The sequence below is a fragment of the Bos indicus genome, chromosome 18 (genome assembly GCF_029378745.1).
Source record: "Bos indicus isolate NIAB-ARS_2022 breed Sahiwal x Tharparkar chromosome 18, NIAB-ARS_B.indTharparkar_mat_pri_1.0, whole genome shotgun sequence".
Lineage (NCBI taxonomy): Eukaryota > Metazoa > Chordata > Mammalia > Artiodactyla > Bovidae > Bos > Bos indicus.
Window position 1 is genome coordinate 36,997,172 of NC_091777.1, and position 24,620 is coordinate 37,021,791.

The following is a 24,620-nucleotide window of genomic DNA, read 5'->3' on the forward strand; positions in this document are numbered from 1 at the left end:
GGTGGGCTATAGTCCACGGAGTCGCAAAGAGTCGGACACAACTGAGCAAGCGACTTAGCATTAACATTAGGATACATCTCAGAAGTGCTGTTTCAAAGGGTTTATTAATAACCTATCTCTATAAGGCAAATTACCCCCAAGACTTAGTGTTTTTGGAATAACGCTTATGTCCCACAGTTTCTAAGGATTGCGAATCTGGTAGCCATTTAGCTGGGTGGTCCTGGCCCAGGACCCTTCAGGAAGTTGCAGTCAGGCTGTCAGCCAGGGCGGCAGTCATCTGAGGGCTTGATGGGTTGGCAGGTGCACCTCCAACATGATTCATCTATATCACTGTTGACAGGAAGTCTCAGTTTCTTGCTGCTTATAGGCAGAAGTCTTCAGCTCCTTGCCATGTAGGCCTTTCCACAAAATTGCCTGAGTGTCCTCAAGATACAGCTGTGGGTTTCCCTCAGAGCAAGTGATCTGAGAGAGAGAACAAGATGGACACTACAATACCTATGTGGCTATGACCTAGGCTCTTCTTCTCTCTTCTTTTCATTAGAAGTGAGTTATTACTAAGTCCAGTCTACACCCCAGGGCTCCAGCTCTTAAAGGGAAGAATGGTAAAGAATGTGTGGACATCTTTTTAAACTACCACAAAAGATACAGGCATTTGTATCAGTGGGCTTCCCTGGTGGCTCAGATGGTAATAAATCTGCCTGCAATGCAGGAGACCCAGGTTCAATCCCTGGGTTGGGAAGATCCCCTGGAGAAGGAAATGGCAACCCACTCCAGTATTCTTGCTTGGAGAATTCCATGGGCAGAGGAGCCTGGCAGGCTGCAGTCCATGTGGGTCGCCAAGAATCGGACAGGACCAAGCGACTAACACACACAACCACAAACACTAGGACTAACACTTTGTATCAATAATTTTGATAGATATTGTCAAATTGCCTTCCATTAAGATTGAACTAATTTAAATTCCCACCAGCAATATATGAGAGTTGCCAGACCTTTAAAGTGGAGTTAATTTGGTTTATGCTACATACATACCAGAAGAAAGGAGAAAAAAATAAAGCCATAAATTCATCACAGTCTGCCCTTGATAGACTATATTTTATGTGTGTGTTTCCTCCACTCAGTTGTGAGCTTTTCAAAGACAGGAGCACACTTCTCTCAAATCTTTTGCCCCAGAGAACTTAGCCTAATGCTTTGTATATAGTAGATATTCAGTAATTTTTTCCTTTGTCTACATATATACATGCAAAAAGCAAGTAGACAAGTCATTAAACACTATCCAGGAACACAAGCTCAGGGTTGGGAAATAATACTAAGTTGAATAGTTTCAAGTTCTTTAAAAAATGGTACTACAGAACTAATCCAAAGTGCTGTTTTTAAACTGTTAGTGATTTTTACTTTTTCCAAGTAGTTGTTTCGGTCACCCAAATCAAATACACTTAGAATAAGGTGTTCAAGCAAGATTGGATATTGTTTCTCAGAGGAATTTTATAATGAACTTACATATTTGATAAAGTTGAACTAGGTAAATGCCAAAGCCTTCTTTAATTGTAATATTATTTAATTCTATGAGTATGAAAATGGCCAGTCTGTTTTCAGATCATGTAATCTTTTTAAAATAGGTAAGCATTTCTTTTAGCAATAGATATATTTCCTGAAAAGCATACACATAAATGAAACTGTTTTAGTTGTACCTAGAAAAGATAGGCATTTGGGGCAGATAACTTAAGGAAGGATTATTTATTTAACTTTAAATGATCTTTCTTTATCTGTTTGTTATTTCACATTATCATAAATTGAGTTTGCCTAAAATAGGGAAAACCTAGGCTATAGATGTTTGATAACTAATAAATAATTTCTGTGCAAGGGACTTATCTCTTTATTGATGCTGATTTTTATGTGACTGATAACTATTACTTTTATATTCTTATATTCTAACTATACCTCTTATATTCTTAAGAACTATATATTCTTTTTTTTTAAGAACTATATATTCTTAAGAGGTAATTTTCTTTAAGCCTACCAAGTGTGGAGACATATATTATCTACAAAATAAGTATTTTAGGCATTTGAGTATTGATGGGAAAACCAAGATAGCCAAAGAAAGCTTTGTTTTCACAGTTTGTACTTTGTCCCTCATTATTCTCAAAATGTGTAAAGATTCAAATTAGAAACATATACACTAAATCAGAATTAATGGCACAGTTTATTTTTTGCTCTATATTTTCTATCGTAATACTAAAATGCATAAAGAACAGAAAAAAAAAAAAAAAAAAAAGAACAGAAATATATCACCTCTTAAAAAGATTTGTAGGATGAAGAGATTTAGGGAATGAATAATAACTATGATTAATTTTTTCATCTTTAGTGCTATTCAACTCTAGTTGTTAAAAAACAAAATTTGGAGAGGACTATTGTTTGGCCAGGTGTACACTTGTGTGGTTGTTGAAACACAAGCAAAGCAGAACCCTAACATTAGTATCCTTTTTTTCTCTGGCCAAAAACTCGATAGCAGGGGAAAAAAGCCACCTCAGCAGTTGAGCCCCAAGGCTGCTTGTACTGATACCACAACTGAAAGCACGTGCTATATATAGCCGGCGGCATTCTGATTCCAGTGAAGGCAAACAGTACCCTTATAAGTTAAGGCAGATAGGCAAACAGAATGACTGAAACTGAGGTTTCATTTTTCTCCAGTGATTAAGTAGAAGAGGGAAAAGATATTCTCCAAAAGTGAAGGACTTGAAAGAGCTAAAGAATAAACACTTTTTAAAAATTGTTTATTGAAAACACAAGTTCTCTGTCTTTAAATTGGATATTGTTTCTATTGACATTGGCAGTTTTTCTTTCTCTTCTTTGGGAAGAAATACATTTAATTCAGATTTTCTAAATGCATATACTGTGACCTAGCATTCACAATCTGTCTTATAACCTATAATTTAAAAAATCAGGTTATCATTTTATCCCTTTGGGAAGATAGATTTTTATATTATTTTCCCTATGAAACATTGTCCATAACAATCTCAGAGACAAAGACTTAGTAGTGCATATAAATTAGAAATCCCTTTGGAGTATCTGTGACCCAAAATTGAAGAATCCAAGAGAACCTCTTTACAGCTGATACTTTCCCTCCAGACATCACAATCTTAGTCTTTCCCCCTAGACGTATAAAAGCTTAGAAAGACATCACAATCTTTACCCCTAGACGTATAAAGTCTTAGAAAACTCAGGTTCACCACTAAGGAAAGAATCAATTATTTCTCCCATATTTTGCTAGAATTCTCAGGGTTGGGTCATGTATTTTGGGCTTTCAGCACCTGGTTGAACATGGGTAGCTTCACTGGCTGGAATTCATTTCCCGCTCGTGGAATCCAGTCATAGCTCTAGCAAGAATAGAGGCCCAGTGTAGATGTTACAGCACAGAAATGAACCACTCAGGCCACTTTTCAGATTATAGATGTATTCTTAAAATGCTCTGACATGTTCAAATTACCTTCAGAAGTCATTAAGGAAGAGAAGATAAAAGGTGGATCTGAAGACAAGTGAGAGAAAGGTGATTCATCAATTTAAATTTATCTCAAAGCTGTCAGTGATAGCAAGCTGAAAAGTTGAGGGTTGAAATACTGTTGTTACGCACTCCCTGCTCAAAGGTCTCATCTTAGGAAGGCAAACATGTTGATGATACCAGGGTTTTACTTGAACATAGTCTTTTGCTTTTTGGCCTTGGATCCTTGACAATATATATAAATAGTGGTTGTTTTCCTTTGTTTTTAAACTATCACAGAGATAACTGAGCTTTATGCAATTAAATGCAATGGTACATTTGAAACTGAAGCATAAACTTCCTGAACTGTAATGGGCAACTCTTTGACAGTAGTTTATATCAGTGTTTTCCAAAATAGAACATAGTTGGTCATTTTGCCATTTTAAAAAGATAAAATAGAAATTATCAGAGTGCATTGTACAAAGGATAGGAATTATGGTTCTTTAGGAAATTTTAAAATTCAGTATTTATATGTATGTGTTGAGTTGCAATGTAAAATGTATTTCTTATTGCAAGTCTTGATCAAAAATATTTGAAAAACACTGATGTTTAGATTATACGGACTTGGTAACAGTTTCTGTCTTGCACTTAGAAGATGTTACTCCCACATCAGATATACTAAAACCATTACCATTTTGAACTGAGTGCTATGTATTTAATTAGAATTGGTGATAATTAGTTATTGACACGACTGAGCGACTTCACTTTCACTTTTCACTTTCATGCATTGGAGAAGGAAATGGCAACCCACTCCAATGTTCTTGCCAGGAGAATCCCAGGGACGGGGGAGCCTGGTGGGCTGCCGTCTATGGGGTTGCACAGAGTCGGACACGACTGAAGCGACTTAGCAGCAGCAGCAGCAGTTATTGTGGAGTAGGGGAAAGAAACTGTGTCATATCATCAGAAAATGTGTGTAATTCACTCAGGGAGCACTTTCTCCAGCTACACACAATCTACTTCACACCTCCCAGTGGAGAGGCCCTGCCAGTGGGAAGGAATCTGTGGGGCATTTCCTTTGTCTCACATGGGTTAGGATGGGGAGGCAGAATGGAGACCCACTGTCTTAGGTGGTCACTGAAGGAACTTTCACGGTTACATATTATTATAGTTAGCTCTACTTTCTGGATCTCACCTCTGTAACAGGCAAAGCTAGATGGTGGAAGGCAGCAGTGGAGACCTGTCCTCATGGCCGTGACTGAGAAGGACCTGCTGCTTTATGACTGTATGCCATGGACCAGGGATGCCTGGGCATCACCATGTCATAGCTACCCTCTTGTTGCCACAAGGTAAGACTAAAGACAACAAAATATCTGTCCTACTCTGAATCTACTAAGGAATTTTAAAACGACTTCTGTTATCTTTTAGGTGCCTAAAATAGCATTCAAGCAGCGATGTAGATGATGTAGACAAAAACTTGTCTTTCACAACACTATTGATCATTTTTGCAGCTCCTAGCTCAGAATATATGGTTTCTGTCACTAGTATTTTTGTGTGTATTTTTTAAGTTGTCGAAGCAGCTCCCTAACTGCTCTTCTCAAGACTTGCTTACTCATGAAAATAAATAAATTGTGTTTTGGTGTTTTCTTTCCCTTATTGACTGTGACTAGAAAACCACTGAAATTGTGGCAGCATTTTGACCGAATGATGAAATCATTTAAACCAGAATGTGGTACTGTGGATAAACTACACAACTTAGCCAAAATATTCTTCAACTTCTCTTTCTAGTATAAGAGTACATTTGATTCCATCAAGTAAACATTTATTTGACCTGAAGCAACAGGATGTTTCTAGTATGCCAGATGTAGGGAGCTGTAAGGAAAAGAATGGAGAAGTGTAGATTTGGAGGCCAAGATGTCTTAAGAAATAACCAGACACTAGTTATCTAGTGTGAAACTAGGAAACATATTCACATTCAGTGTTAATTTGGGCTTAAAAAAGAATCCAGTTTTGATACAGCTCAAAAACTACACATTAAAAAGGAGCCCCACAAAGAAGTACTTGGCAGTCAAAAAGGCTAAATGATGGCGTCCTCTAGTACGTCCCACGGGGAGCAGTGTAGGGGCTCCTGCTTTCAGGAGACAAAGATTCATGTGAGGAAAGAATTCTTAAATTACAGGAAGACTTCTACGTTATGTAGGATTTCCTTCAATTTGCCAAGTTCCCTTACATATATCATTATTTTTTAAAAATATAATTTTCACATAGCTTTTCAGAAGTTTCTCTGTAATTTAGAGCTGTAGCCCTTAGATCACAGAATAGAGATGAAGGATTTATTGAGCCTCAGAGTTAAAAAGGTGTCCCCTCTTTAATTCCTTCAGGATATAAGGGTCCTGCAGAAAGGGCCTTGATGATTCAATAGCAAAGGCACATGGTCTCTGATAAATAAATAAATTAATTATAGTTCAAAAATCAAAGAACACTGTTAGGGTGATATAAATTAACATGAGTTACTATTTACATTGGCTTGCATATTTACAGATTCTTAGAAACCAAAGCTGATCTAATAGTTGATATTTTGGGATGGTCAGGGAATTAAGTAAAACATGAAAGTGATAAATGAAGAGGATTTTTATTTTATTCTTCTTATTTCATTTGACACATTTCCTGAGGTGAAAGCCAAGTGCCCGATACAGGTAGAGAATTAGATACAGGTGCTGTAGATTTTGCAGGATGTGCATTTTGTAGTCTTTTCCTATATGCCTTCTTTGGAAAAGAAAAAGATCCAGAGAAAGCATGGCTGCTTGACAATGTGGAAAATTGAGTGGTGGTGTGCTTATGGGATTTATGGGGCCAAAGCCGCTGTACTGCCTTTGCATGAGCTCATCGGGCCTTCCCACTAAGGGGGCCCTTTTGACAGTGTGTTATAACCAACTGCTGTGCAGCAAGAGTCCAGCAGCTGGTTTGAATTAGTTTCCCTCTGCCAAATATTTCATAATCAAATCTGTAGGAAAAATTCTCCTGGACTTTATATTTTTTAAGGTCTGATTTGAGATTAGCAATCAAACTGAATATGGGGGAATACACCCTGACACTTTGCTCACACTCTGTATTACTTGGATTGTATGTGGAGTAGTTTTGAAACTCGTTTAACTCTTGCTGAGGTAGCTAATGTGTAATTGGCATGTTGGTTCTACAGGGATCAGCTCAGGGAGGTGGTTCTCAAATAATACTTTTGTGGATCTCTGGGGATACCCTCTTCAGGGGGTCTGTAAGTTCAAAACTGTTTTCACAGTAATACTAACATGTTGTTTGCTTTTCTCACTGTTGACATTTGCACTGAGTTTGGTAAAATTGCTTATCATGAATCAAGGCACTTGGCACTGAACTGTATGGCCTTTCAGGGAGAAAACATGCCAATTTAACCTCAAAATGCCTTTGTTGAGGCAGAAAATTGCTAGTTTTATTTAATCTCAGCCCTTGAGTATTCATCTTGTTGATAATCTGTGAGATGATGTGGGAAGTGCTTAGAGTTCACTTCTGCTGCATATGGAGGTGTGATGGTTTGTTGCAAAGAAAAGCATGTGTGGTTTTTGTGAGCTGAACTCGCTGTTTTTTTGTTTTTTTTTTTTAATGGAACACCACTTTCCCTTTAAAAAAAAAAAAAAAACTGACAGACTATGGCTACTCAGACTTGGGTTATTTGTCAGACTTTTAATTCTTTCTAAAATAAAATTCAAAATGAATTTGTCATTTAAAGAAAACACTGATGGTATTTGTTAACAATTAAAAATTTCTATCTTTCAAACAAAAAATTAGAATTCTGGAAAACTTGTGTCTCTCACTATAAATTTTGACAGCTTCCTAGTACTTAAAGACTTATGTGATGATATCAGTGGCAATATTACCAACTGTGACTTTTTTATATAATAAAATGCTTTTAACATTTGGAAATGTGCATAACTCAATGAAAATTCCAATTCCAATGGTCAATAAATTCCAAATGACCAATTCATGATGCTGCAAAATCATGCAAGGGTAAAAAAATCTATTCAAACTGCAAGAGAGACCATTGGATTTTTTAATGTAACAAGATAATTGAGGATTTCCTGGTGGCTCAGTGGTAAAGAATTTGCCTGAAATGCAGGAGAAGCAGGTTCGATCTCTGGCTTGGAAAGATCCCCTGGAGAAGGGCATGACAACCCATTCCAGTATTCTTGCCTGGAAAATCCCATGGATAAAAGAGCCTGGAGGTCTACAGTCCATGGGGTCCCAGAGTCAGATACAACTGGAGCAACTTAGCACAAATAAAAACTTTCTTTATTGATAAGGTTTCAGATCCTACCTTGCAACTAACCTTTAAGAAACTACTTGTTGATTTTTGGTTTGGTGGACAGAAAGATAGCCATAATTATCTGAAATAGCTGGTAAAAGACTCCTTCCTTGTCCAACTGCATACCTGTGTGAGGCTGGGTATACTTCAGCTACATACTGTGGCAGAATGCAGATACACATAAGAGAATTCAGCTGTCTTTTATTAAGCTGTATATGAAAGAGATTTGAAAAAAATTAAAACAGTGCCAGTTTTCACATTCATTTTGAAAAATATTATTTTTAATAAAAATATGTTATTATATTAGCACCTAATAGGTTTGTTATTTTTATTTTAAAATTAATTAATATTTTAAAGATTTATCAGTTTTAATTTCTCATTATAGTAAATATACTGTATTTCTTAATATAGTAAATACAGTGCGAAGAGCAGGTGGCGCATGGGGCTTCTCATTGCCATGGCTTCTCTAGATGTGGAGCCCGGGCTCTAGGCGCGTGGGCTTCTGTAGTTGCGGCACATGGACTTACTAGCTGCAGCTTCTGAGCTCTAAAACACAGGCTCAGTAGTGGTGGCACATGGCTTTAGTTGCTCTGCAGCATGTGGGATCTTCCTGGACTAGGGATCAAGCCTGTATCTCCTGCATTGGCAGGCAGATTCTTTACCACTGAGCCACCAAGGAAGCCCTAAAATTTAATGCTTTTTAATATTTTCACAGAGTTCTGCAGTTACCACAGTCAATATTAGGACACTTGAATCACCCCAAAAAGAAACTCCTTACCCACTAGCATTCACTCTTCATTTTCCTCTCCCTCAGCCCTAAACAACCCAAAGTTAGCTATGGGTTTTTATATAGGTACACTTCATCTGAGTAAGGAAGTTCCCTTCTGTTCCACATTTGTTGAGTGTTTTCAATTTTGGATTTAATTAAATGATTTTGGATTTGTTAAAATGTTTTTTCCATGTCTGTTACAGTGATCTTGTAGGTTCTGTCCTTTATTCTATTTATATGGTTTTACTTATCAGTTTATAAATCAATTTTAAAACAATTTTTAAATTGAATCAATTTATAAATAAATTACCATATTGATTTTGAATATTAAACCAACCTTGTACTTCTGAGATAAATCTTATTTGGTTTTGCTAGATTCAATTTGCTAATAATTTGATGAGAACTTTTGTGTCTTTTATTTATGAATTATCTTGGTCTGTGGTTTTTCTTTTCTTGAGATGTCTTTGGTCTGGGTATTAGGGTGTTACTGGCCTCATAGAGTTGGGAGGTATTCCCCCCTCTTCTGTTTTTTGGAAGACTTTATAAAGAGTTGGTACTGATTCTTAAATTTTTGATAGAATTCATCAGCAAAGCCATCTGGGATTAAGGTTTTCTTTGTGGGAAGCTTTTCACTATTAGTTGAAGGAATTTTTAAAATGCTTTAACAGTCATACTTTCTTAGACAATGTTCTGCTCTTTCCCTTTTATCCGAAAATATTTTTTAGTTCATGAATGTCACATTTCTTATCTTTGACCTTGAAACCCTATTCTTAGGAGCATCTTATAGGGCAGAATATGTAGGACACATTGTAGAAACTAAGGTTCTTTCTTGCTTATGTTTCTCATGTTTTTTCTCTTCTCCGTTTTGTTTCATTGCTGTCTCATTCTTGATTTGACGCTTCTCCCCAGGATGATTTTTTTGGGCCATGCTGCACAGCCTATGGGATCTTAGTTCCCTGGCCAGGATTTGAACCCAGGCCACAGCAGTGAAAGTGCTGAATCCTACCCATTGGACTGCCAGGGAATTCCTAGAACTCTTTTTCAAGTAAAAAGATGTCACATCATTTTTTTTGTTGTTTTGTTTTTAGTAGAGTAGTGTCATATTTTGGAGAAGGAAATGGCAACCCACTCCAGTATTCTTGCCTGGAGAATCCCATGGACGGAGGAGCCTGGTAGGCCTGGAGAATCCCAGGGATGGGGGAGCCTGGTGGGCTGCCATCTATGAGGTCGCACAGAGTCGGACACGACTGAAGCGACTTAGCAGCAGCAGCAGCAGCAGTGTCATATTTTAAGTGAATGAGAGTCAAGAGCTGTAGCCAAGTAGTTCCAAAGTTTCTTTTTTATGACTGAATAATATTCCATTGTATATACATACCACATTTTATCTACTCATCAATTGATGGATATTTGAGCTATTTCCACTTTTAGGCTATTAAGAATAATGCTGATATGTACATTTGTGAACAAATTTTTATTCTAATATATGTTTTTATTTCTCTTGGGTATGTACCTGGGAGTGGAATTGTTGGAACATATGGTACCTCTGTTTAACTTTTTGAGGAACCAGTCAGTTTAAAAAAAAAAAAAAATCATGGTCTATCTTTGGCCTATAGTAGCCTCTTCAGCTGGACTTCTGAGCCTTTTTGATAGGGCTTTTATATAAAAGTATTTGAGGACTTCCCCAGTGGTCTAGTGGTGTGGTTCAGACTCCATGCTTCCACTGCAGGGTACATGGGTTCAATCCCTGGTCAAGGAAGTTCTGCATTGTGTGGCAAAAAAAAAAAAAAAGATATTTGAGAATTGCCATATTAGCTGTTATGATAGAACATTCTGGACTTGTGTATTTTCTGCTGTAGATCTGACATTCTCCAAGAGACAATAAAAAGATCAGATGTTGCCCAGGGAGAGAGAGGATAAGTAGGCAGTATACTGAGGATTTTCAGAGCAATGAAAATTCTCTGTATATAATAATAACAGCTGTATGTCTTTATATTGATATATTTGTCCAAACCTGGATTTTGACTGATTATGATGTATTGGTATACATTTATCCTTGGTAAAAAATTACCATTCTGGTGATACTGACAGTGGGGGAGGATATGCATGTTTGTGGCTTATTTCTTAATCAAAATTGAGTCTTTTTTTTTTTTTTGACCTGCCTAGCCTCTTGGGAGGGCTTCCCTAGTGGCATCGTAAAGAGGTAGACACGACCGAGTGACTAAGCACAGTACAGCCTTTCATGGGAGCATGAAAAAGCAAATGGGAAATTGGGGTTCTTGGGCCATCTGACCTAGTGTTCTGCTTGTGACACCAGGAGTCATTTTTATGGGAAAACAGAATAGTATCTATGTCAAAGACTATAATCTTGTTTTGAGATATACTTACCTAAAAAATGCTGATGACGTTTATAATTTTCTGCATTTTTATCAGCATAAATTGCTGAGATTGTCCTCTGACAGTACATTAATGACTTTTGAACTTTGCTGTGTTTGTGGTCCTAGGCTGGTTCATTCTGGCTCTGGGTGTCGCTCACCCTCCCTTGGATCTGACCTGACATTCGCCACCAGGACAGGCTCTCGGCAGGGCATCGAGATGCATCTCTTCAGGGTGGAGACACATCGGGATCTGTCCACCTGGACCCGAATACTCGTTCAGGGCTGCCATGCAGCTGCTGAGTTGATCAAGGAAGTCTCTCTAGGTATAGATCCTGGCATTTCATTTCTAACAGTAATTAAATGGAACTATCTTCTTTATTTTAAAGTAAAAATCATTATCTTGTGTGCCAGACTTAAAAAATGTTCTGAAATAAGACACTTGAAGGTGATCATGATGGAAAGAAACTCAGTTTCTCTATTTTAGTAGCAAAGTTTTCGTAAGTTTTTTATGTGACTCTGAACACATTCACAACAGTTTCTGTACAACATACCATGGCAGTTTTACTCTTCATTATTTAAATATTTAATAATGTGAGGACTCATTTACTAAATACTGGGTGTGTTGACCCTCTTGTTAAGACTTGGAACATGGATAGACACCCTTAAAAGTGCGACCATCTGGAAGAGCTTATATCTGTAGAAAAGCGAAGAATCTGGAATTGGGGTTTCTGTTGCAAAGTTGGAAGAGGTGTGCCCAGTAAGTACTGAAATGAGCATCTAAAGGAAGTCACCCTGGTGGTATCTTTCCATTGTTGGAGCGCCCTCTTGTGGCTTGTCTGTATGAATTTGAAGGGATGGGTTCATATGTGTCTGTGTATATGGTTGAACGTGAACGTGAAGTTGCTCAGTTGTGTCCGACTTTTTGCGACCCCATGGACTGTAGCCTACCAGGCTCCTCTGTCCATGGGATTTTCCAGGCAATAGTACTGGAGTGGATTGCCATTTCCTTCTCCAAGGGATCTTCCCAACCCAGGGATCAAACCCGGGTCTCCCGCATTGTAGACAGACGCTATGTATAGATATTTCCAGATTGCTTTTCATTTTAACGAGAACACAGAGTTGTCAAAATTAAGACACAATTACAGTTTCTAATATGGTTTTAATTACTTTGAACATCTTGCCTGGAAGTTGGTTTAGTTTTGTTCCTGTTTTCTTAAATTTTGTTTCCTAAACCTAGTTTTACAGGATTTATGTAAAAAGAGAAAATGTTTGAGAGCAGAAAGTCTTGTGATTTATCTTCCATTCCGTTGCTTTTGGAAAGTGAGGGGTCTCTATGGCTTTAGAACTGCATGAGCAGCATTTCCATGGGCCATCTTCTAACAGTGACACCAGACAGCTTTTCAGTGTTGTAACAATTCTTCAGCTGTTTAGGACGTACTCTGTATTTTCCTTACAACCACAACGATGGTTCAAGCGATGACACCAATGACTAGATCCCGCCTTGGATTTTGACCAAAGTCACCACACCGCACTGTCTTTCTCACTTGCTGTCTCCCACCCGTTGTGATTGGTCACTACATTAAGGACTCTGGGGCTCTGGTTTTTGTCTTGGCCACAGAATGTGATTTCTGGGATGGAGAAGTCTTCGGTTGGACAGGCTGGATGCCTTGTGTCCTTGTGTGGAGTCCCAGGGGTCTGGCACTGGCACATAGGGTCACCATATCTTCAAGTATCTGGAGAGAGACGCTTCCCAAAACAGAGTACAATGTGGCTTTTGAACACTTTTTAGTTTCGTGTTGTTCCTTTGGTGTCTGTAAACTTCGTATTACAGGAAAGCAAAATCTATTCAGTCTTTGGCTCACAATTGTTTAAATACAAATGGCTTGAATAGAGAGAAAATAAGGACCACCTGGTTCCTTATATTTTTAAATGGACAAAAGAAACTTGTTTTTTGGTAATTTAGAATTTTTTTGTTCTCATTCACAGCTCTACTTCAATATTTTACCTTGGTAATACTTTTCATTTCCACAGTTCAAGTCAATTGATATACTTATTAATCACTTATTCTGTATTTAGAGCTTTCCAGACATACTAAACTGGCTGAAAGCAAATCACTCTGCAAGAACCAGGATTTCTTTAAAATGTGCGTGTGTGCATGTCCTCATGCGTGGTGCAGGCGCTTAGTCTGTTATACCTTTAATAGGATGTGTGTGCTTGGTGTGCACATACACATGTATGCACAGACATAAATAAGCTGGCATGTCCTTCAGATTCATGTTACCACTTTCTTCTGTTAAATTGTTGGCTCCTTTTCTGAAGTAATTAATATTCAGAGTTCATTGTGCAAAACTCTCCTCTGTGAGTTATTCCTTTTCCTTATTTCTTGAACATGCCAGCTACCTTGACTGCATGTTTTTCATGTCCAGTGAGAGGATACGTTGGTCTGAGTATGAGGACTTGCTTGTTTGGGAACCATTCTTCCTGCTCACAGCATTCTTCCTCTCTCGGCTCTGGCCCTTTGAGTGATGATGAACTCGGCTCTCAGAGGACTGTGTTAATTCCTATGGGGCATAGGGCCTCTCACCAGTAGCCCCTGTACTAACAATAAAACAGCTTAAATGTTGGTGAAACTTGGACTTCACCAGTCTTGACAGGAGACATTTGCCAGTCTTGATGATCAGTTCTTTTGGTCCCATCAATTCAGACGTATCTTTTCGAATTTTATCTTTGGTAGGACTGACAGCGTGACTTCCCAACTACCAACCATGTTACTGCCCCTGAAAGGTGTCTCTGCCTTTTCTCATTTGGCTGTTCCTCCTTGTGCACTCGAAACCTTCTTCCTACTCCTCACTGCCTGTCAGGTTTGACCACATTTTTGGGCCTTTCTCAAGTCCCATTCCTCCAGGAAACCATTCCTCAACTTGGGCCTTATTGAGTTTGGTATTTAGTCCTATTCTATACCCTTTACCTTAAGCAGTTAGGGATTTCACATCTACGCCTGTCACTTATGAGGTCTTGAGAGCAGAGACCATGCCTCTTACTTCTCCAGCACCACACACAGCCTCCTGTCCACACAGTGTTCAGTTGATACTCACTGAATTGAACTGAATCAGATCAGATGTCAAGTAAAGTTATGGTAATTTCTTCCTCATCGCAATCAAGATGTTGACTTGAGTGACCAAAACAGAATTCACTTCAGGACATTCCAAATAGGTTAGGTATCACATATTCTCAGAAAGCTTCTTTTCCCTTTTCCCTTGTTTGAAGTCAGAAGAAGCCTTTGTCACTCTCGTAACTGAAGTAGAAACTTCATCAGTGATGTCTGTTGCTTGTCTTCAATAGGCTGCACATTAAATGGCCAAGAGGTGAAACTCACCATCCACTATGAAAGTGGGTTCACTATCTCCAGGGAAAATGGAGGCTCCAGTAGCATCTTATACCGCTACCCCTTCGAAAGGCTGAAAATGTCTGCTGATGATGGCATCAGAAATCTGTATCTGGATTTTGGTGGTCCCGAAGGAGAACTGGTAAGCATGTTTCTGAAAAACATGTTTATTCTAATAGGTATTCTCTTTCTTATCATTTCTTACCTCTTGTTATAGAAAATTATGGACTTACCATCTAATATTCCATTTGAAGCCAAGGAACTTCTTCTTCACGTTTCAAAGATGCATGGGTTTGGCTTTGGGGTTTTGTTTTGTGTTTTCCCCACATTAGGGAATCATTGCCTTTTTAAAGTTTTGTTTGAATATCAGCAAGAAAAATTAGATAACCTTATAAGAAACAGGCTTTTGTCAAATGTAAGATATAAAATACTAAACCTGGCACACTTTAATAAATGAGTTCTATCCATTGCTGTTATCAGCAATTTGTTGGGATAAGAATTAAAAGTAATAGTGACTTAGTTGCTATAGAAATTCTGCTGGTCAGAAAAAAAAATGCAAATATATGTCCATACACCCATCATCTGTTTTGAATTCCTTGTCCTTTAAAGGAAATACCCACAGGAATTCTTGAGTCCCCTTGGAGAACAAGAGAAGTGTGTCGAGGGTACTTCAGAAACCAGAAATTATGATAAAGGACTCAAAAAGTCATGCCTCTATGTCTTATGGTATTGAGCCAGTAGTTCAAGTTTTATCTTATATGTGAAATCTTATGTCTATTGATATAGTCACAACAGGTATAAATTTGGAAAACAGCATCTTGAAGTTTTAGAACTAACAGAGATCTTAGGAATAATATAGTTCAAACTCCAAATGAGAAAACTATGACTAGTAATCTTTTAAATGATGAACCTTTAGGAAACTATGGATAGCCATGGACTTCAAAAGCCTGTTGAAGCCTGTTCATCGGATGTCAGCTGTCCAAATTAGAGGCCTGAGCTTAGGAAGGTATAGCTAGCCCTCCCAACTAGCTTCAAGATTTGCCATTCCCACCACAAACTGATAAGGGGTGTCAAAAATCTTAATAGATGATCACACTTCAGCTGCATTCACTGATTCCCTGTGGGAAATATACTTACAGTTACTGGTTTCCATATAGGATATTCCTCTTTTCTTTACCTCTTCTACTTTTAAGTTCTTCCTACCTGGCATGGTGGAAGCTAGTACACCACTAATAGTGTCCTAATTGTGGATGTGAACTCTCAGGCTAGTGTTTAATTATGCCATGGGATAGCCTTACTTCTGAGTATATTTCCATTTGCAGCTCTAATTGCCCAAGTGTGGCCATAAATCTGGCACATCCTTTACCCAAGTTCTTTTTAAAAAGTAGAACACAAAAAAGTAGTTTCCCTGGTGATCCAATGGTTAAGAATCCACCTTGCAATGCAAGGGACACAGGTTCAGTTCCTGGTCCAGGAAGATCCCACATGCCAGGGACCAACTAAGCCTGTGTGCCACAATTACTGAGCCAGCACTGTAGAGCCTGCGAGCTATGACTGCTGAAGCCCAAGCTCTCTTTCGCCCAAGCTCTCTTTCGCCCATGCTCTGCAATAAGAGAAGCCACCGAAATGAGAAGCCCAAGCACCACAAGGATGGGTAGCCCCCATTCGCCACAACCAGAGAAAGTTTTCCTTCTCCAAGAAGCAAAGACCCAGCACAGGCAAAAAATTAATGAATAAATCTTTTTTTTTAAAGTAGAATATCATGTTCAAATTTGTTTACTTTGCACGTTTGTGTATTAAAGCATCTCTATATAGTAGTGATGATTAATGTCCTTTCTCCACAGACCATGGACCTGCACTCCTGTCCGAAGCCGATTGTATTTGTGTTGCACACATTCTTGTCGGCCAAAGTCACTCGCATGGGACTGCTTGTATGAGCAGCAAAAAAAAAAAATCAGTTAAAGAGCCTTGAATGTCATAAGAAGTATTTACACCTCAAAAAAAAAAAAAAAAAAAAAAGCACAAAAAGAAAGCTCTTTGCTCTCTCCTCCAGCACAGTGCCTTGACAAGGACCTGCAAATCACTGCTGAAATGTAACCGTGTTTAAAGAAGAGCTTGCCTTTTACAAGCTACCTTGGCCAGAAATTCTAGGACTCTAATAAGCTCCAAAATGAATCTGTTAATTTATTGTCTAGTCTCCTAATGTGGTTTCTAAGTAATTAGGTTTATTTCCCTTGCTAAGAAGGGTGGCTCATTCTTTTTCATTTTGAGCGTAATCAAACATCTAAGTTTTCTTCTCCTCCTCCTTCCAGTAGAATTTGTTTCAGGCTTAACCTTGACCACTTACTTAGAACAACCATCCCTTCACAGGTGCTAGTTTGCAGCAGCCTGGGCTTCTTGGTCACTCTGTGTAGGTTAGACATTTGGTTGGAATTTACTGTCCTTATTTACTCCTCCTACCCTCGAAAGTCCTTGAATTGCATCACCAAAGGGTTCTTCACATGTTCACATGTCCTGGCTCTCCCTGTATCCCACCCTGACCATCACATCCCGCCACATCACTGGCTTTGTCACACCTAAGTGCTCACTTTAGGACTTAGAACTTAGGAGATTTGATTTGCCTTGCTTTCCACTCCCTTTCTAGTAGTGACCAACTTGAAGAGCAAGTTGGTAACCACTGCTCTGAAAGCAAAGTTTTGCTTGTTTTAGGATTTTCTGATTTTTCTCTTTGGTAGGAGCCAGGGGATGAGATTTCTTTTAAAAGAAAATCCTCATTTTAGCTGAAGCCATTTTTTATTGCTGACCAAATGTGCCTTTGGTGAGGGTTAATGGAGCTTTATTAGTCACTGTTTGAATAACTGGATATCACTGCCATTCCAGGGAAGTCATCTATTCTAATTTTGAGGAACAGTCTTTGAGGTGGGTTTCCTTAGTGTGGTATCTTTTCCTGGTAGATCTTTTGAAGCAAGATAAATCCTGTAGAGCCAGCTTGTTTTAAAGAGTACACATCAGTGAAGCCAGCATACCTTCCGCGCAAACATCGTGTCACATCGCTTTGGGCTGTGTGAGCCCAGGCAGGATCCAAGCCCAGGTTCTCTCCCTCTGGGGCAGCAGAGTGGCATCCGTCAGCACTGCTCACTCATTGCTGGCTCAGTGACGCCTCCTGCAGTGGGCAGGGCAACGAGATCATGGAACAGCTACCTGGGCTTCGCTCAGCATCACCAGATGTGTCATCGGAAGACCACAGCAGCAGCGAAGGTGCTGGTTCTGCGGTACCGGAGAATCGCATTCAGCTTCTTTTTCCTAATTATGAAGGAGGTATATATCTGAAACCATTTACAACAGTATAATAGCTATATAAAATGTCAAGGTTAGTACAGTCCCCAGATCCAAAAGAAAAGATAGCATTGACTTGGCTGTCCTCTGTGCTCTCTTTGGAAGGGTCTAGGAATAGTTCTCATTTACTAGAATCATCAGGAATGCCATAGAGGATGTATGTACTATGGAGGGTGTTGGAGGATAGCAATCCAAAGATAAGAAAGAAAGAAAAAAAAAACACCCACAGATGTACTATTTGCAAAGAGCTATTTGGTTTGAGTGCAGACAAACCTATAGACAGGAGGACATAGAGCAGACCAATGAGCAGAGACGGTTCAAATTAGACTTTGTAAACTCATTGTCTTCCCCCGCCCCATAAGTCAGTTCTTCTCCCAACTCCAGTCCCCAAAATGTTCTACTTAAAACTGGAAATTAAAATTTAGGCTAGAATATAACTTTTAAGAGCTTTTCTTATGTTTTGAAATTTCATAAATCTAAGTTTGGTTCCATCTGGGATATGTTGCAAGTCAGAGAAGAAAGAAAATATCTTGAAGATCCAGCTAAGATTTCCAGAAGCAGAATGTCAACACACAATACCCTCAGATAAGTGAGCTTAGACGCTTTTTGCAGTGAGAGTATTATTAATCTGAGAAGTTGAACAATACAGTCATAGACTTCGCAGCAAAGCCATTTGGTGAGGTTTTCTGTGTTAGTATGAAAGGCTAATAAGACACTGAGAATTTTTTCTGGGGGAACTTCTGAGCCACACTGCTCATTCCTTATATGAAAAAGATCTATTAAAGAGGTGTGATTTAAATGTGGGCAGGAGAGGTAAGGCATTGTGTGCATTTCGGCTTATTTGCTCAAGCTTTAACTGTCACAGCACCAAGATCCCTAGGGTTTCTTAACATCTTTTGAGTCTTGATGCGAAATGAAAGTGTATGGGGGGTTTCCTTTGACCACAAGCACCCACACGAGCAAGAGCCCTTCAGCTGCTTGTTTAACAAATGTCAGCAGCTTTCCAATCATGGGTAACCAGGTTGTTCTTCAAGTAAGTATGTTTGTGGGACTCTCATACCACAAATGAAGTGCTTTTTATCAATGAGACAGCCTTGGTAAATAGGTATTTTGTATCAAGATGCCAAAATGTGGCAAATTATCTTCAAATAGTAACTGCAGATGGGCAGTTTTGGTATTTCACCTCTTTTCTAGAACAGCTGGCTTTTCATTTCTCTTTCATTTTGAACTAGGAAGACTGTTGAGGATGTGGTGGGCTTCCCTGTGTCAAGTGGAAGGGAGCCGCAGAGTAGCATCCCTCATTCTGATGGACCCGTCCTGTGTCCTCGGGACCCACCTGAGGGTGTAGACGTCTTCTCCACATTCCACACAGATGCCTACAAGCAGCCAGCTGGGGTGTGAGCTTTCCTCCTCCTCATTCTCTAAAACTTCTCCCCTCCCTCTCCAAAAATAAAAGGAAAGGAAGAAAAGGCTCAATTATACTTTTTCTGGAAAATGTGAGTCCTTTCCTCAAGTCTTCAAACAAACCTTACCTGGAAATTAGTATCTGATTTTTTATATGAAGAAATACTTTAATGTATGTTTATACAGTATTTATTAGGTAGTCATAACTGTAAACTCACCTACCTAGAAAAGTTTCAGATTAAATATTGGGACATGTACAGGAATAAAAAATATTACTTTGAAGGTCATTTGCCTATTTTAAAGCCATGTTTTAGCACCTTTTAGGCTAGGCGAAGTCTGATAGTGCCTGTTCCTGTCATCTGTACTCAAAGTTATTGAAAATTATTGCATGCAGGCGAGATCAAAGTGTTTATTTCCTATATTTTTATAAGTGGAAAAATCTCTCTGACCAACAAATAATTAAAGTTGTTACTGATTATTCTCTTAATTTATCATCCTAACAGAATGGTAACAAAGCTTTTTTCAGCTGATTACATGCACTTAGCTAATAAACCAAAATTTACTCTTTAAAAAAAATTTAAGCTGTGTGGAATCTGGACAAGACTACATTTCACTGTAAATGGTTTTGATGGACAAAAGTGTGTTCACTTTTGAGAAAAAGTTATAATGGATTGTTTTTAATTTTGAGAGACCCTCCAGTCTTCTTGTTTAATTTATATCCATATTTTTAAATTCAAATTGTAAGCTGCTATGCAAAATCTATTAAAAGCCCTACCTACTTAAAAAGTTATAAACATTTTTGAAGTTTTCAGGGAAGACCTGTAGACTTAAGCACTTTCTCTGCTTTTTTTTTTTTTTTTCTTATATCTTAGACACGCTGAATTATGTTATTATTTTCACTGGTTATAAGCTATTGATTGTACATAATATTTAAACCATCCAAATATCCAGCATACATTTCCATGTCACTGCCATCCACTATTGATGCCGTGAATGAAATGGCTGGTTAGAAAGCCAAAGGTCATTTTTTTCCCCCCAATATCCAATGAAGAAGTAAAATGCTAGATCTCTTTTGTCTCAAAGCATACTGAGATCTGCATATCTGTGTAAGGAAGAGAGACTGACTTGGGATTCTGCTTAAACTTTAAGTTGTATTTGATTATAGTCATATTCATTTGTTTTACCATGTCTATCAGATATATTACATGCCAAGTGGTACTACATCCTATTGGAAATATCTTTCATTTAAATATGAATTCTTATCATGGCTTTTTTCCCTCCATTAGATCAAAGTAGAGGAATCTGCCATTTTCTACCATTCTATGTCCCTACTTTAATTGCTTGGTGGTCTAGAATTATTTTTTTATGCATACTGTCTTTAAAAACTGACAGCAGCAGTCCTCCCACCCCTGCCCACCTTTTTAAGCTATATGTTTCACTGTGCTGGGCATGGAGACACTCATTAAATGTGTGATGACAGACAGTTCTAAAATAATTATGCTGTATATCAGGATTATGTGTTTTTGAGCAATATAGCTACTTCTATGGTAAATGATATTAAGTGAAATTTATTTTACACTAGTAATAGACTATATAGGTGGTTGATTTGAAACCCTTTCCCTAAAGCACACACACACACAAACATACTTCTAGCAGATCAGTAATTTCCAGTTAAGGTACAATTAATAGACACATAGAACACATCTGTCTCTTCAACACTAGCTAAACTGCCAACTGGAAGAATGGTTGCTAAGTATTAACTTTAAAAAGTATCTTAACAAGATTTCTTCTTTTATCAACTTGAGCTGAATTTCTTGTCACCTTTGTTCTTACTTTCCACTTTAGCTGACTGAACCAAAGCTTATTCTGGTTTTAAAAGTAAATCTGCCCTTGATATAATGCACAAATATGCCATTTATTGCTTGCTCTCCAATGAACATTTGATTGTATTCAACAAAAGTCTATCATATGACCTGTAATCTTTGAATTGCCACAAAATAGATTGGTTGAAACTAAAAAGATGTAACAGAGAAATGATACTTCATTTTATTGTAAAATTAGGTATTCTGGTATATTTCTAACTTCTGAGTCCTGGAAGTACTTTGCTCAGTTTAATAATAATCTTAGCTCCATGCCATTGACACAAATGCAAAATTTTCTGAGTCCGTCTTTATCCTAGTCCCATATAGACCCTTGGAGCCTGATTATCACCTCTTCTAAGGTGACAGAAGTCCCTAATGGATAGACAAAAGGTTCTTTGGGGCCCTAGAGAAATTTTTGAAATGACAAATCTAGTTAATTATATATTAATTCATGGATTCTTTCATCTAATAAGCATTTATTCATGTGCAGTTCTTCACAGGCACTCTGAAGGGTCCAAATGAAAATTCCTGCCCTCAAGCAACACCTCATCCATTTTTTCTCAGTCATACCATGCCATCTATTTATCAGTCAGAGGTTAAGTCATTAACCACCCCATATTTTTACCAAAGTAAACCTCCAGTTCTGCTCACCTGGCAAACTGGAAAGTGTTTAAAAGGATGCTCAGTCATTGGTCCACGCCAGCATGAAAGAACTCCAAGCACATTTAAGAAGGTTGGTCTTTTCATCATGCATCTTTTTTTTTTTTTTTTTTTTACTTAATGCAAAATCAGACTTAAGTTTGGGAAGGAGAATAGTGTAGAATATTCTTAGTAAGGCAAATCACAACTAAAAGTAAGCTCTATTGCCCTAAGTGGATCAATGAGAAAGTCTTTTTAAAGAAATACTTACCTATCAACAGAAGAGATCAAGGTATATTTTATCTACTCCCCTTTGTAGATTCTGCTGATCCAATCATTTCCACACTTACAGCCTTTAAACATCTCATTTGCTCAAACTCCTTACATGTGGTAGATAGGCTGTTGCTTCATCTGAGAAATCAAAATAATGAAGATATTTAAAACTTAGCAAAATTTCACTTAATCTAGAACACTTGGGCATTCAAACTCAGTAAAAAGGGCACCTTACAAGAATAAGGGAGGTTGCATGAGTTTTTCCATTTTTTCCTTCAATGTCAGTCCCTTTCTATCCAGGCTGCTTCCCATCCATCACTAGAGGCAGCCTTTCGGCCACAGCCTTTGTCATGCCCAGAAAGGCGCTGAAATGTTAGTGACTGGAACGGCATAGGGAACACAGTCTCCTGGGCTCCTTCTCCACGCTTTTCAGTGTCCTGTAGTTGTGCACAGAATTTAGGTCATCCCTATAATGTCTTGGTCTTCACTTTGTACCACCCCCTTTGACAATCAGGTGCTAATGATTCTGTTGGAACCAGCATGTATTGTGTGAATGTCTGTTCTGCATAGGTTGGAAGAAGTTCTTTCCATCTATCTCAGTCCTGTTCAGGTGGGTGTCAGTTACATTTTCTCACCTCTTATTTTGTGAATTAATAGAATTTAGAGGAAAAGAAGTGATTTAAACTACAAGTTTGGGGTTTGGCACAGTCATCAATCTTGATGACACTCTTCATACTTTAAACCAAATCTTCTCTATCATAAGAACCAATTTCCGATTGTTTTTCTCTAGTTTGGACTCCAGTGTTATGTTTTAAAGTCTGGGTAACACTGTAACACTGATGGGTTCAGTGTGATAAGACTTGGGTACCCAAAGAATCTGTTTCCTTTGTGGTATCAGACCCAAGGTCTTTTAGAAACTAATGTGGCAAAACACCACCTATAAAGGCCTGTTTTGGCTGATCTGTGCAAACTCTGATTATACTCTTTTGTATGTATTCTGTCCCGCACAACTCTCGTTTTTTTAAGTATTAAGACCTAGAAAGCTAAGATAACACTTCTACAAGGAGTTAAAAGTATGTGATATTCTGGTTTTTCCTTCCTTTTGGAATCCTGCATTTCAACAAGACTTCTTTTTAAGTATTGTTTAAAATTTAGGTCTCAAGTCTTCTGGCATTACCAGACTACCAAATCAAAACCCATGGTGTAAAACAGGGCAGTATTTTTATTCTTAATAATGAAAAAGCTTTATGTGTACTCTGTAAGTATAATGCATAGACAACACTTTCCCTTGAGTTGCACATCAACATAGAGCATTGTACATTACAATGAAGTTTGTAACTTAAGGGTATTATATATATAAATACATATATACCTTTGTAACCTTTATACTGTAAATAAAAGAATTGCTTTTAGACTTGTTTTTTCACTTTTTAATATTAAAATAGTTTCAAACTTACAGGAAAGTTTTAAGAACAGTACAAAGGGGCTTCCCTGGCGGCTCAGTGATAAAGAATCCACCTGCTAATGCAGGAGACACAGGTTCGATCCCTGACCCGGGAAGATCCCACATGCCAGGGCACCACAACTACTGATCATGTGCTCTTGAGCCCATGAGCCGGAATTACTGAGCCCATGCACCACAACAACTGAAGCCCATGTGCCTAGAGCCTTGTTCTGCAACGAGAGAAGCCACTGCAATGAGAAGCCTGCACACCACAACATGAGAAAGCCCAAGTGCAGCAATGAAGTCCCAGTGCAGCCAAAAATAAGTAAATCTTTAAAAAAAAAAAATACAAATAACTGCATCCCCATCACCCAAATTTCCTGATTGTTAACATTTTGCCACATTTGTTGCATTACCCTGTCCTCTTTTTCTGACATGATGCCCATCACCCTTAAATTCTCTAGTGTGTACTTTGCAAACACAGGGACACTCTCCTGTACTGCCACCCTACAGCCCTCCCAATCAGGAAGTGAACTTTGCTTCAGCACTGCCACCCATCTACAGACCCCATTTAATGGTGCCAGTCTTCCCAACAATGAATGTCTCCATTTCCTTCCCGGCACAGGATCCTATCCAGTATCACATGTGTTTGGTTGTCACATCTTAGCCTCTTCTAATGCCATTTTTAAACAGATTTAGGGCAACTCCAAACCCTTAAAAACTTAGTTTTTGTTTTAGTTCTACCACTGACCATCTGTGTGATGGGAACTTAATCACTGGATCAATCTGAGCTTTATCATACATTCAGTTGCACAGAGCAAAGTGAGGTGAGAGTTTCTCAGGAATCTTCCTAGGAGCTCAGTGCTCTATTTATTTTGGTATCAGTCACTTTATGTGATATCTCAGCATAATTTTGCCCTGGCCCTACCTCTCCAAAATGTTACAAACCTAAACCTTGTTTTTATTCCTCCTCCCCACACGGTTCTTGCTGTCAACCAAGAAGCTCCTTAACAAATTGCTCAGAACCCATTCCTTGCATGAGCCAGTCTGATTTTATGAAGTTGTATGGGCTAAGCAGAGTTGACTTACTGGTCCAAGCTTGGGTTTACAACAAATGTCACATTCTCAGTGTAATCAGAACCCAATATAGTAAAGTGCTGTGTGAGAAAGAACAAATTATGCAGCCACTGTAGAGGACAGTGTGAAGGTTCCTTAAAAAAAAATTATAGATTTACCATATGATCCAGCAATCCCACTCCTGGGCATATATCCAGAAAAGATGAAAACTAATTTGAAAAGATACGTGCACCCCAATATTCACAGCA

The 24,620-nt window shown here is 38.3% G+C and overlaps 1 protein-coding gene, 1 long non-coding RNA gene and 1 other non-coding gene across 3 annotated transcripts in view; 1 reads left to right on the forward strand and 2 right to left on the reverse strand.

The window, feature by feature from the left end:
• Nucleotides 1-23,265, forward strand: part of SNTB2 (syntrophin beta 2) — a 70,815-nt gene extending 47,550 nt beyond the window's left edge. The window contains exons 4-7 of the mRNA XM_019978504.2: nucleotides 4,682-4,824; nucleotides 11,079-11,275; nucleotides 14,295-14,479; nucleotides 16,182-23,265. Of these exons, the coding sequence (XP_019834063.2) occupies nucleotides 4,682-4,824; nucleotides 11,079-11,275; nucleotides 14,295-14,479; nucleotides 16,182-16,274 (618 nt within the window). The 3' untranslated portion in view covers nucleotides 16,275-23,265. The remainder of the gene's footprint in view (nucleotides 1-4,681; nucleotides 4,825-11,078; nucleotides 11,276-14,294; nucleotides 14,480-16,181) is intronic.
• Nucleotides 9,530-9,601, reverse strand: TRNAE-UUC (transfer RNA glutamic acid (anticodon UUC)). The gene has a single exon. It is a non-coding gene; the product is annotated as a tRNA-Glu (tRNA).
• Nucleotides 17,112-24,522, reverse strand: LOC139177279 (uncharacterized). Its single transcript, XR_011561755.1, has 2 exons — nucleotides 21,850-24,522; nucleotides 17,112-17,640 (listed from the first exon to the last, which is right to left on the reverse strand). It is a non-coding gene; the product is annotated as an uncharacterized lncRNA (long non-coding RNA).
• Between the last annotated feature and the right edge of the window lie 98 nt (nucleotides 24,523-24,620).